Source organism: Acinonyx jubatus, chromosome C1, assembly GCF_027475565.1.
Source record: "Acinonyx jubatus isolate Ajub_Pintada_27869175 chromosome C1, VMU_Ajub_asm_v1.0, whole genome shotgun sequence".
Lineage (NCBI taxonomy): Eukaryota > Metazoa > Chordata > Mammalia > Carnivora > Felidae > Acinonyx > Acinonyx jubatus.
This window is the reverse complement of record NC_069381.1, coordinates 188,782,795-188,796,889: the sequence shown is the minus strand read 5'-3', so window position 1 is coordinate 188,796,889 and position 14,095 is coordinate 188,782,795. Positions and strand designations below refer to the sequence as shown.

Genomic DNA, 14,095 nt, shown 5'->3' with positions numbered 1-14,095 from the left:
GTCAAGTAGTACACCCAGTATGAAAACGCGAAGATGATCACTTCTAAGGGTCAAGAGGTTTCTCTGACTCTATAGAGCCATCAGTGCTACTTCAAATACTCACCTGAACATATCCTAGAGGTAAGAAGGTCACTGTGTCAGACTGTAGTAAGAACCAGTTACTAGGCGACCACCATTTGGTACAGTGAAATAATCATGGTAGACAATAAGCATATTTTCAAGTGGGCATTCACCTAGTAAAATAGTTTCAGCTCAATGGACAACATAATATCATTTATTACCTGTGACCCTAATTACAACTCTCCAAAAAAATTAATAAACCCTCTATTTATCCAGTTCAAAAGAGCTGATGATAACTCAAGTATCTAATGTATATATGTATACTCATCCTTAAGAAGTCTTTTCTGTGCCCTGATAAGACAACTATCTAAGAGAGTCTATATAGAAACAATTCACCTTGATGGATCAAACCAACACAGGAGAGACTATTCATAATAATGCAAACATAGGAAAGCAATCCTTCCAGAGAACGATGAGAAACGCTTTGCAAATGGTCTCTGTGCAGAAAGTTGAGGAAGTTTTCCATGCCAAATAGCAATGTCCTGTGTTATCTATACAGGTTTAACAATCTTTTGAAAGTTTAAGGATTACGTCGCAGGTTCACTAACTTACCACTACTGAAATTCTTTCACTCGTATCAGCTAATGAACATGAACAAGTAGAGGCTTGTGTAGTTGATGCTTAGATCCTTGGCACCCAATAGAGAGGACCGAGCACATAATAGGGGTTTAAGTAACATTTAAGTGTACACATAAGCTACTATCTTAACCTATGATGAGTTAGATGATAAATACAACAAAAAAATTTTGTCACAACTGCTTCAAAGTTCAGTTGTGAAAAAATGTATAACTATATGTTAATAACTCAACCTACCCACTATGAGTGCCCCCGTTTCAGATTATTAAAAAGTTACTCCTCTAAGATAAAGACAAAGACTGGATATTTTCAATCACCACTTTTATTCAAACTGACATCACATGGCTGCGGTTATGATACATTGAGAAGTCCACAGAATTTCTGCCCACCCCCCCACAAAAGCATTAACTATAAAGAAACACCAGACAAACTCAAACCGAGGGACATTCCACAAAGAAACTGGTTTGCACACTTCAAAATGTCAAGTTATTAAATACAAAGAAAGGCTGAGGAACTGCTCCATACAGAAGGAAACTCAACAGTCATGACAGTCTGTGATCCTGGATCAAATCCTGGACCTCTAGAGGACATTTTGGAACAATCGGGAAATTCCAAGTGAGGTCTATGAAGAAGAGGGGTATACCAATGTTGATTTCGATGGTATGTACTGGATCACATAGGAGAGGAATTTTAAAGAAGAATGACCAGTACCATCACCAATATTTCCTGGCTCTACAGCACGTGTAGGATAACGGGCACCTTGGATGTGATTCTCAGTTCGGTTACATTCAAGCAATCCACTGCGAAAAGACTGAGAACACAGGATAATGTGTTGACACTGAAAGTGAGAAGTCACAAAGCACAGTGGGAAGAATGCAAAGATAGGCAGTAAAGGGAGTTAGAGTCAAAGACAGAGGAAGTATAAAGCATTCAAGTATGGGATAAGGGCACTTAAAAAGGCAGATATCCAGTTGGTCTTGGAATTGGGGTGGTAATCGAGGGTAACAGGTATGAGAGTTATAAAGGAACAGCTAGCCTCAAGCCTAACAGCTTTTATCATATTTATCAGGAGACCAGCATTCTGTTACCAGCTTCATTAAAAACTAATTATAAATACTACTCAGCAATAAAAAAGAACAAAATACTGATACATGCTACAACATGAATGACCCTCAAACACACTATAGTAAATGAAAGAAGCCAGATACAAAGACCACATATTGTATGATGCCATTTATATGAAATGTCCAGAAAAGGCTAAACTATACAGACAGTAGATTAGTGGTGTCCTGGCACTGGGGATTGACTGTAATCCCCATTTGATTACATTAAATAACAACTCATTTGTAATCCCAAAATTGAGGCATAGAGCTATTTAGTGACAATCACAGTACCTAACTCATAAGGGCTCTTTGAAGATCAAATGAGATAATACAGTTTAAAAGCTTAGAACAGTGCCCGGCACTTGTAAGGGCTCAAGATGTACACGCGCACACACACACGTCCAGCTTAAAAACTTAGAAAATAAAATGCATGTAAAGAAAAACAACATGCATATAATAAATTATAAACGTAAATAAAGTAGAAGTTCATACTTTAAAGATTCAGCAACAAATTATAGTTCACCCTAGACCTATTTCTTAATCAAAGTAAATGGTTCAAAATATTTGGGGAAAACTTTTTAAATATACATATAAAGTCTAAGAACAAAGGAAACTTACTATATTATTTCCCTAACATTTGGGGTCTAAATAAAGTTTCAGAAAATGTTGAGACTCTTCCTCAGCCACTCATTTTCTCAAGTTGACATTTTGATGTGTTAATTCCCTAATTGCGTGATTTTTCAGTATGTTCCACATTTTATTTCTCCATATAAAAGTCCTTCATTGAATATGGACATCCATCACATATTTTTACTTTAGTAATTTTTTATCACAAAAAGTAGGCTGTTGTTGTATCTTAACAATATAATCTGGGACCAAAAAACCCAGCAGTCAATACTATTGAGGCCAAAGGCCCCCACCTCAGTGACATACGTACACTTTTCCATGTTTTTCTTGTCTTTTGTAATATACGCTGTGATACTGGAGGCGCTACGGTTCTCTCTTCCCAGTAGGTGTCAGATAATGATGTAGATACTGCCTCCTGAACTCAATCCTGTTCATTGACTCTTTCAATACAGGTATACAAAGTGAACAGTTGCTAACTCACTACGCCACCAGTCAAATAAATAGTTGTTTCATTTTAATCCTTTGAAATAACTACTCCATGAACATACCTGTATATCTTTGGTTAAACTATTTCCTCACCAGCATCAACATTTATATTCTCTTATTTATTATCTCTAAGACCATTTATAAAATGAACTTGTTTTCGTTATTCTCTGATTCCTTAAGTGTTCCCAGAAAAACTTCCTAACATGAGGAGAAAGTAGAGACAAATTTCAATATTTGATAAATTTTATCTTGATAACTTTGAAAACAAATTTACTCTTTAAACTGCATTATAAAAAATACATTAGTCTTCACATTAGCTTTACATGGAAATATATACTTGCTTGAATATTTAAATATAGTTTCTCTTTACCAAAAAGTGTCACTCAGAGCCCTAATTACACAAATAATTTAAATGCACAAATGCAAAACACACTTCACACAATATTGTCCACATACTGTATAACTTGGGACAATTGTAATAAAAATCTATGCAAGATACTGAACAAGGACAAGAATAATAAAATATTCACTGTGGTTATAATTTAATTTTTTACTATTAAAAGAATTTAATGCATTCTTGAATACACAAAAAACATCCAACTGTTTCATCTAATCTGCAAATTAAGCAAAAATATTTTGACAAAGGGGCACATCTTACATCCTACCAAATTCTGAAAGTAATTCATTTCTAATTTAATTTAAATTATAATTTTTACAGTTTCAAGTTTTCAAACTTGTCTAAAATAATGATTACAGGAACTTATAAATATTTCCAAAATGTTAAAAAAAATAATTAGGACTGTATTATACTTTGATATTTTTAGTAGTATAAATTTTAAATATAAATCTTTTTTCTCTCAAAAAAATGGTATTTAGAAGAGTTTCCAATGTGAAAAAAGTAGTAAAATTTTTTAACTGCTTTTGATCATTTGAATTGTGAGAACTGTCCGCTCTGCATGATGTAATCACAATAGATATGACACATCACAGTTATGGAGTACATCATTTCCATGTGATCTCTTGCTTTTTAACTTAAGCAAAAAGCATCCAGAATGCCTACTAGTAGTACTTAAGGAAATTACCGCGTCTAAGCTATAGGAAAAAAAGACACCAATACCCACAAATAGAATATTTTTACGTATTAGCTGCTTGTTTACTTCTTAATCAGTAGGACAGTTTGCTTTCCAAATGAAAACGGGAAGATTATTTTAAACTAGTGGCCCATAATGTTGTCTTAAGAAAGGGAATTAAAATAGGTTTGTATAGGAAGCAGGGTTGAAGTTGCTTTGCAACTAAAAATATAAACATTTGTCCATTTTTTTTTCAAAAGAATAACTGTTTTAAATTTAGAAGTAAAGAAATTACAACAGAACACCATCATAACATACCCACAGGTTAAAAATGGCCCCTGAAATAAAACTACATTTAGACACCAACTGTTACACTATATTTCATTAATTCTAAAGTAACACATTTTTATCTCTGAAATCATGGTACACTGACCTAGTTTCAATTAAATATGGTTTGTACAATATAGTTGAAATTCGTGTTTCCTTTAACATTAATGATAGAATAGGATCCAGGATCCTTGTCTTAATAGGATAATTGGATGCATCTGTACCAACTGGACCAGTGTCTCTGAATAAAGGATCGAAACATATTCTGAGTATCTCAGACCCAAACTGCTTAACATCTTTTGTTTGAACTATTAAAATCAGATAGCAAGTTTAAGGAAAGTCAAACTAATGTACAAATATGTAGTTTTTCCCTTGAAAAACTGGCCTCCGTGTAGGTCATCAGTTGCACTAGATCTTTTGAAATAGTAAGATTACAAATAGTTTGTTAATGACAATTAATGGTCTGCCCAAATTACCAAACCAATAGTTTCAGTTCAAGCTGTTACAAAAAAAGATATGGTAGTGGCTGAAATATTTTGAAGAGGTAAGGCCATAAGATAACCCAGATTTTCATAATAAACCACCAACACTTGAGGTGGAGGGGAATAAAGGTGGTAGAAACCATTGATTACACTGGCAAGATCATTTTCCCATTAAGATCTAATAATGCTAAAGAAAAGCCTACAGACATTGTATATGTGCGTGTGTCCAAATAAGGAAAGTTAGAGACTTGCAGATCCAATTTAAATGAAGCAGGAGGAGTTTCTGCTTATGTATATAAAATCACTAGGCAGTTTTTAAAAACTCGATTAAAGATCATGGAATCTCATTTTCTTGAATGCTTTAAAAGATAAATTATATTTTGTTTCTGATTATTTAAATCAGCTTCATTCAAAAGTTGAGATAATTATAGTTTCTCCTTAATTATCCAGTTAGAATACGGTATTGACAATGCCACTCTGAAACACACAGAATGTAAGTACATGTTCATTTGTTCCAATTTTTAAAAAGTAAAAATAAGATAGCATTTAATGTTTGCCACATTCATTTTTGCAATATGATAACCTGCTGACATGAGATACAACCATAAAAAATAAATAAGAGGGACAGGATTTGAGGGAGAAAAAATGTATCCTCTGCTAAATTATGGATATAAATTAAAATGAAGCTCTTCTACAGCAAATGGACAAAGGATGAGTCTGAATCTTTTAAAAAAAAAAAAGGACCCTAAACACGAATTTTAAATGAATTACAAAAGTTCTGAAAAATAATGTCTGTAGCAAAATAGTTGAAGGTTAATTTTTCCACCAAAGCTGGGAAAGCTATGTGCACAAAATGTATTTCAAGTGAAGTACCGAATCCTCAGCTAGCCTGAACGGAAACGCTTCTAGGTGGCCTCATTAGCTGGCGATTTGTCTGACAGCCGAGTCCTCATCCTATCAGAGTACGGTACCTGAGAATATAAGCTTCTCAAAGCATATATTTTAACAGGTCTAAAAGGCTTTCTTCTTCTCTTCCTAGGGCGTTTTTTAGTACCACTCCGCTTTCTTCCTGCAGCGGGCCAAGAGTTCTGCACAGGTGGCTTGGGAGAACAGCTAGGGACTGCTCCCAACTGCCCCTCAGCAGCCGCCACGGACGGAACCGGCGGCCCCGAAGGAACCGAGGGAACCGGCGGCCCCGAGGGAACCGGGGGAACCGAGGGAACCGGGGGAACCGGCGGCCCCGGCGGCCCCGAGGGAGCCGGTGAGCCCAAAGGCATTTTCGCTGGTTTCTTCGCCTTCTTCGACTTAGTGACGTCGCATTTTTTCTTAAGATGCAGTCGAATAAAGGCGCTCCTGGACTGATATTTGCGACGCAAAAAAGCAGAGTATTTTGAAATATACTTCCTAATTATATCACTTAGTTTGGTCCGAATCCAAATGGACGGTTTTTCGGAAGCGATTCTGGGTTTTTGGTGGAGAATAATTGGTTTATAAACCTTCTGGGGGAAACCTGGCTTGCTAGTTTTCATCTTCCTTCTCTGAATCTTCTTTTTACCTTCCAGTATCTTCCGTGTGGCTGATTTGGGGGAGGTTCTGGCAGCATCGCCGCCTACAGGAGTTGACTGGAAATTACTTCCCGATGGAACTTGACTAGCACTCGAAGTCCCTGGTCTTGGCACACGTTCGGGAGAAATACGCGCCCCCGGATAGGCCATTAGCTCATCTCTTAGCGTCAAAATGCCTGTTGGATCAAAGCCTTCTGCAGGACCATCTTCATCTGAACTGGAGCTTAGGTCGCTCAAGTGAATTTGAAGCCAGTTATTTCTGTCAGATTCTGGAGGATTCGTTACAATTTTCTTATTCAATGGGTCATAGTAATCAAAGGACCTCCGCTTATATTTGTACTGTATGCTAACATCTCGACTACTTCTGCCACCAAGGTACTTTTTAGCAAAGTTGAAGGATTCACCATTCTGAAACTTCATATTTGAAGAAATAACATAGACTAAGGCATTGGGTTGCAAAGGCTTCAAAACTTTAGTACATGTTTCAGGAAATTCAAGTGTTCCAATTTGCACTCTGTTTCTCATTTTTCTGTCTTTCTGTAAAAGTAAACGCTTCCTTGTTGGCGAGTCTTCCTCTGGTCCACTTGCTTTCGTCGCTGACTCTTTTGTGAGATTGGTTTGAGTTCCATGGCTGACTTTTACAGCCTGGCATCGAGAAGCCACTCGCCAGGATTGTTCATAAGGCCTCTTTGCTGTAGGATGATGGCTAGGTTTATCTAAGGCCACTGAAAAGTCATCAGTATCTGAAATGCCACCTGCATTATCATCACCATCTGAAAAAACTTGAATTGCTGCAGTGTCCTGACTAACGTCAGCCCAGGTAATCTTTTTTCCTTTATTCAAATTTTTTTTTTTTACTTTCCTGGTCTCACAGTCGTCATCAAAGTAGCAGTGGAAACGACCTTCCTTGAATTCCTTCACCAGAGCGTTAATTTTCATGTCATCTTCTCTCATTATCTGAGACCATGTCTTGCCTACAAATGAAGGAGGGACATGAGGCAAGGCTTCGAGAACTGGTTCATCGGGATTGTCTTCTATGACCTCCTTTGCTTTTTCCCGGTTCCTTACAGAAGCAACCCTGAGAACAGGGCCTGAACGGGAATCGCCTTTTTTTCCTTTTAGGTCCACAGACCTCTTCTTAAATCCTTCCTTTTTACTAACAGCTTGTTGAGGCTGGCCACTATCGGACTGAAGAGAGCGATCACACTGAAAACTCATCCCAGAACCGCATGGTTCGCAGCTCCTACTTTCTCGATCTGCATGTTTTAACTTCGGGTTTCCTTTACCAGCCCTTTGACGGCCTGCTGACCCAGGAGAGGCTTTGCGAGTCGCCGCAGACCCCTTCGATTCACAGTGCTTATCTTTTCGGCCAGTATTTTCGTCTTTCTTGTGACAAAAGTTGCTTCCTTTATCAGCTTTCTGAAGTTTGCTAGTCACAGGCTCAGAATTGTCTTCCCATTTAAAGTGTGTCTTAGGACTATGAGGTCTACAACTCTTACCTTCTGAGTCAACAAATGTCACCATTTCTTTATCAGAGCCTTGCAATGGGTAAGTCACAGACCTATCTGGGGGATCGATTTGAAATTTTATTTCAGAACCGTAAGACTCACAGCTGGACTCCTGGAGAATAATATAGTCTTTCTTCTGGTTTACTACTTTGAAAGTCTCTTTGGGTTCATTTGTCATTGATGGAGGAGACGCTTCACAAACATATCCTACTTCGGAATCACAAGAGTCACAGCACTCACCTAGATCAAAATCTTCCGTATTTATACAATCAACTTCTTTGACAGTCATGTGAGGGGAGTCAATCACTGGCTGAAACGGGATATCAGACTCAGCAATCACTTCACAATCACTATCACTGGTCACCAGGTCCACAAAGAGCATCTTCCGAAGATTTGCTTCTTTAACTGACACCTGAAGTTCATTAACCACTATTTCAAGAGGAACATCAGAATCACACATCATTTCAGAATCACTAGGTTCACTGCTCTTTACTTCCATGCCAAGATGCCGTTCCTTTGGAAGATCTATTTCTTTGCACACCACTTGAGACTGGTCAACTTCTAACTGAAAATGAACACCAGAATCACATTTTATTTCAGAAACACTAGGTCCACAGCTCTTACTTTCTAGGTCAGTATGACCCCTCTTTTGCGAGTTTATTTCTTTGACAGTCAGAGGAGACTGATCAGCCACAAAGTGAACAGGAACATCAGAATCGTAACTTACTTCGAAGTCACCAAGTTTATAGCTCTTATCTTCCAGGTAAATACGGTCTTCCTTCCAAAGACTTACTTCTTTAACAGATTTTTGAAGCTGGTCAGCCACTGACTGCAGATGATCATCGGAAATAAAAGTTATTTCGGGACAAGAAACATTGCTCTTATCTTCCAAGTTGACATGTTCCCCTTCCAAAATGTGTGGCTGCTCAACTACTGACTGAAGAGGGATATCTGAAACATAAATTATTTCAGAATCGTTGGGTTCATAGCCCTTATCGTCCAGACAGACATGCCCTTCCCTCAGAAGATTTATTTCTGCTGTAATAGCCTCTTGAATTTCATTGGCCACAGACTGGAGAGGTTCATTAGCATCAAAATTTATTTTAGAACCAATAGGTTCCACAATCTTCCCTTGCAAGTCAACGTGCTCCTTCCAAAGGTTGATCTCCTTAACGACTTCTTCAGTTTGGCCAGCCACTGACTGAAAAAGGATATCAGAATCATACACAATTTCAAAACCCTTGGATTCATCCCTCTTATCTTCCACATCACCTTCATCCCTCTTATCTTCCACATCACCTTCATCCCTCTTATCTTCCACATCACCTTCATCCCTCTTATCTTCCACATCAACTTCATCCTTCCAAAGGCTTATTTCTTTAACGGTTTTTCTAACCTGGTCAGCCACTGACTGAAGAGGATCCTCAGAATCAAAACTTATTTCAGAACCACCAGACCGACTGTGCTTCTCTTCTAGCTCAATATGGTCCTGATCCAAAATAGTTATTTGAGGTTGATCAACTATGGACTGAACCAAGAAATCAGAATCCAAACTCATTTCAGAACCACTACATTGGCTGTGCTTATCTTCCACATTCACATGACCTTCATTCTCAAGGTTTACTCGTTTAACAGCCACTTCAGGCTGATCAGCCACGGGCTGAAGAGAAACACCAGAACCATGGATTAATTTAGAACCACTAGTTTCAAACACTTTATTTTGCAGTCCAATATCCTCTTCCTTCCACAGGGTTGTTCTCCTAACCACTTCCTGAAATTGCCCAGTCAATGGCCGAAGAGGGTCACCATAATCAAACCTTACCTTACAATGACTAGATTCACTGTTTTTATCTTCCAGAAGAACGTTTCTTTCCTTCAAGAGGGTTGGCTGAGGTTGACCAATGACTGAATGAAGAGGGGCACCGATATCCAAATTTATTGCAAAACCTCTCGATCCAGTACTTTCACCTTCCGGGTCAACACGGTCCTCCTTCAAAACAGCGATGTGAGGTGTTTCAGTCATTGACTGAGGAGGGACATCAGCATCAAACATTATTCCAGAGCTACTGTATTTGTCACGCTTTTCTAGAACATGTTCTTCTTTCTGAACACTGATTTCTTCGACAGCTATCTGAGGTTCAGGCACTAAATAATGAGGTACATCAGAACCTGTTTCAGAACCACTCAATTTAGCACTTTTACTTTTGAATTTAACAAGCTTTTCTTTTTGAAGCCATATTTCTTTAACAGCTATTTCAGGCTTCTGAGTCACTGACTGATGAAGGTGGACACCAGAATCCAAACCTGTTTCATAAACACTTAATTCACTTTCCTTATCTTGTAAGTTTATGTGTTCTTTCTGATGGCTTGTTTCTTTCACAGCTATGTTAGGATGATCAGTCACTAAATGAAAAGACATGTCAGGTTCAGCTATGTTAGGATGATCAGTCACTAAATGAAAAGACATGTCAGGTTTCAAACTGATTTCAGAAATACCAGGTCCGTTACCTTTATTTTCTAAGTGTATGTGCTCTTCTTTCTGAAGGTTGACTTCTGGAAGGGGATCTTTAGAATGTCCAGTAATTGAATGAAAAATATAATCCAAGCTTAATTCAGAAACACTAGGTTCATTTACTTTACTTTCCAGGTAGATCTGCTCTTCCTTTTGAAGATTTAGCTTTTCCAAAGCTATTTCAGGAGAGTTAATCACTGAATGAGGAGGGACATAAAAATCCAGACTTATTTCAGAACCACTGGGTTCCACATTCTTCCTTCCCAAGTGGATATAGTCTTCTTTCTGAACGATTACTTCTTTAACAGCTAGTCCAGGTTGATTCATTCCCGACTGAACAGGTATGCCAGAGTCAAAAGTTACTTCAGAAACACAAGACTTAGGAGTCTTATTTTCCAGAGGACTAGGTTCCTCCACATAAATAGCTACTTGAGACTGGTCACCTCCTGAGCGGGAAGCAGTATCAGAATCAAAAGTTATTCCAGAACTATTTGAACCACAGTGATCTTCCAAATTAATGTGCCTTTTTCTTATTTCTTCAATGTCCATCTCAGACTGCTCAGTACCTGACCTAGCAGGGGGATCAGATTCAAAAGTCAGCTCAGAACTGGAGCATCCATAGCTCTTAACTTCCATATCAAAATTTAACTCTTTCAGGCTTATTTCACCCAGAGCCCCTTGACGCTGATCACTAACCGACTGATAAAGAGAAGCATTAGAATCAAAACTCTGATCAGAATTGCTAGACTTAACACTCTTATCCTCCAGGTCAACAGGTACTTCTCGAAGGTTTACTTTTTTAACTATTACTCCTGATTGGCCAGCCATTAATCGAGCATCTGTGTGGAAACTCATTTCAGAACCATGAGAATCATAGTTCATATCCACAGGTTCATTCTTCTCTTCCAGAAGACTTATTTCTTCAACAGCCCTCTGAGATTCATCCGTCACTGTGTCAAGAGAGACCACATAATCAAGATGTTCTTTAGCACTACTGGATGTATGGCTCTTATCTTTCAGATAGACATGCCTATCCTTTAGGTTTCTTTCTTTGACAACCAGTTGGGGATGGTCAACTACTGACTGAAGAGAAACATCATTATCAGTACTTGTTTCAGAACAACTAGATCCATAGTTCTTATCAACCAAGCCAATGTGAACCTTCTGAAGTTTTGCTTCTGTGACAGCCACTGGGAGTTGGTCACCCAGCGACTGAAGAGGCAAAGCAGAATCAGTACTTATTTCGGAGCTACTAGATCCATAGTTCTTATCAACCAAGTCAAGGTGTTCCTCCTTAGAAAGGTTTCCTTCTTTTGCAGGCTGTCGGGGGTAGTCATCAGCTGATTGAAGTAAGGCATCACAATCAAAATTAATCTCAGAATCACTAGATTCATAGCTTTCATCAACCAGGCTAATAGGCTTTGCCTTCTGAGCACTTACACCTTTAACAATTACTTGAGTCCGGTTGGTAGCCAACTGAAGAGAGCCAGCACCATCAGAACTTACTTCAGAAACATAAGATTTATCGTTCTTACACTGCAGATCAGCATATACTTCCTCTGAAACATTTACTTCTGTGGCCGTCACTTTAGACTGGTCAGTCAGTGAATGAAAAGAACTGCAGTCAAAACTCATTTCAGAAGCTCTCGATTCATAGTTTTTATCTTCTTGGTCAACTTGCTCTTCCTTCCAAAGGTCTTGTGCAGCCTCTTCGGGTTGATTACACGCTGACTGAAGACAGCCACGAGCAAACTTTGTTTCAGAAATCACTGAGCTCTTCTGTTCCAAAAAGGCTGACTTATTAAAAACCAAATGCTTTTCCTCTTGGGTCTGATCCATACCTGAAAAGAATTTCTCACGGTGCTTTGCAGCAGCATCTTCAAAGAGTCCTTTATTAGAAGGCATACCAGTTTTATTCACATTGATTGCTTGGTTTACAGCCAATTTGGAAAGAGATTCAGATTTTAAAGAGCCTTCAGTACCCATAAATTCACGGACTTTAGCGCCAGTTGACAAAGTTTTACACTGAGACTTTACATCTTCCCGTATAATCAATTTATCTGAATTTGTACACAAAGGTTTTCTGTCTGATTCTTTAGGTTTCTGATATGAAACTGAAGAAGTTTCTAGAATGGACGATAGCACAGAATTTCTAGAGCCCCTGTCTGGCTGTTCAAGGTATCTGTCAACTTTGTTTGGGTCACATTTTCTGACTGGACCCAAACTGGCTGCTGCTGGTGACCTAATCGTTTTAGTTGTAACCGGTCTGTCATAGGAACTTCCAGGTAAACAACTAGCAGGAGCACTAGAAATCACCGAGGGACATATTAAGCTCTGTCTATTATTTGTGGCTTGACCAATACCAACTGGATTAAATTCTTTCACACCACTCCCAATTTTATGAACAAACTCCAAGGGCTGCTGCTGTCCCTTCTCCAGTTTTTGGATAACTGATGGTCTAACTGAAACCCCCTGTATATATTCCTGAGATTTACTAGGTCTAGAATGTAACTCTTTACTAGGTTCAAAACCCTTGGGGGAGCTCTCTCCTTTGACACCAGCAGCATCATCAGTCATTTCTTCAGAAATACAATCATCAACAGGAACCACTTCAGAGGGTGACGCAGTAGGTGACACGGTAGGTGATGCAGTATTCGTAAGAAGTCTCTCATTTTGCATTGATCTAGAAAGCAAGGAGAAAAATCCATAAATATATTCTAATAGAATGTTAAGGTAAAGGCATAATAAAGGTTATTTTCTTTGCGTCCTGGGCCCAGTTGTTAAGGGGACAAAGAATCAAGGCAATCCCATGAGGCTGTACACTATGTGTGTTTTCAGGTAGGTAAATCAGTGCAGGAGATGGAAGGAGCTCCACCAATTGCTACTTAATAAACACAAATGGCAGGGCACCTGGGTGGCTCAGTTGGTTGAGTGTCCAACTCCTGGTTTCAGCTCAGGTCATGATCTCACAGTTCTTGAGTTCGAGCCCCAAGTCAGGTTCTGCACTGACAGCACAGAGCCTGCTCAGGACTCTCTTTCCCTCTCTCTCTTCCCCTTCCCCACCTGCAATCTCTCTCTCAAAATAAACTTTAAAAAAAACTTTTTTTTTAATTAAAAAAGAATAAAATCAACACAGATGGCTCCTAAACATGAAAAACTGTTCTTAAAAAAAAAGCCATATATCAGAGTGGTAAACAGTAAAAAGTTTAACATCAGTCACTTCACCTTTCAGGCTCCAGTTTTCTCCTAGAGAAAGAATATAGTATTATTTTCCCCCGAGAGATTGTTTTGAGGAGTACATTACTTTTACTACGTAAAGAGCATTTTTTAAAAGACCCGGAAAATAGTAATCATTCACAAATGTTAGTTTGTGAATTCACAAATCTTAACACATTGTCGTTTCTTTTGAAGTGTTTATTTAAATTCCAGTTAGGTAACATAGAGTGTCATATATTAGTTTCAGGTGTACCATATAGTGATTCAAGAATTTTCATACATCACCCAGTGCTCATCACAACAAGTGCCCTCCTTAATCCCCATCACCTATTTCACTCATCCTCCCACTCACCTCCCCTCTGGTAACCATCCGTTCTCTATAGTTAAGAGTCTGTTTCTTGACGTGTCTCTCCTCTCTTTTTCCCCTATGCTCGTTTGTTTTGTCTCTTAAATTCCACATATGGTAAAATCATGCAGTATCTGTCTTTCGCTGACTGAATTAT

At 38.5% G+C, this 14,095-nt stretch overlaps 1 protein-coding gene across 5 annotated transcripts in view; it reads right to left on the bottom strand.

Moving 5' to 3' along the window:
• Nucleotides 1-1,000: 1,000 nt before the first annotated feature.
• The window catches only part of ZDBF2 (zinc finger DBF-type containing 2), a 32,222-nt gene continuing 19,127 nt past the window's right edge, over nt 1,001-14,095 (bottom strand). For 4 of the 5 annotated variants that reach the window (XM_027052647.2, XM_027052651.2, XM_027052645.2 and 1 more), the window contains one exon: nt 1,001-13,059. In XM_027052647.2, the coding sequence (XP_026908448.1) occupies nt 5,697-13,059 (7,363 nt within the window). In that variant the 3' untranslated portion in view covers nt 1,001-5,696. The remainder of the gene's footprint in view (nt 13,060-14,095) is intronic. The other variant, XM_053215685.1, reaches the window with a different exon arrangement.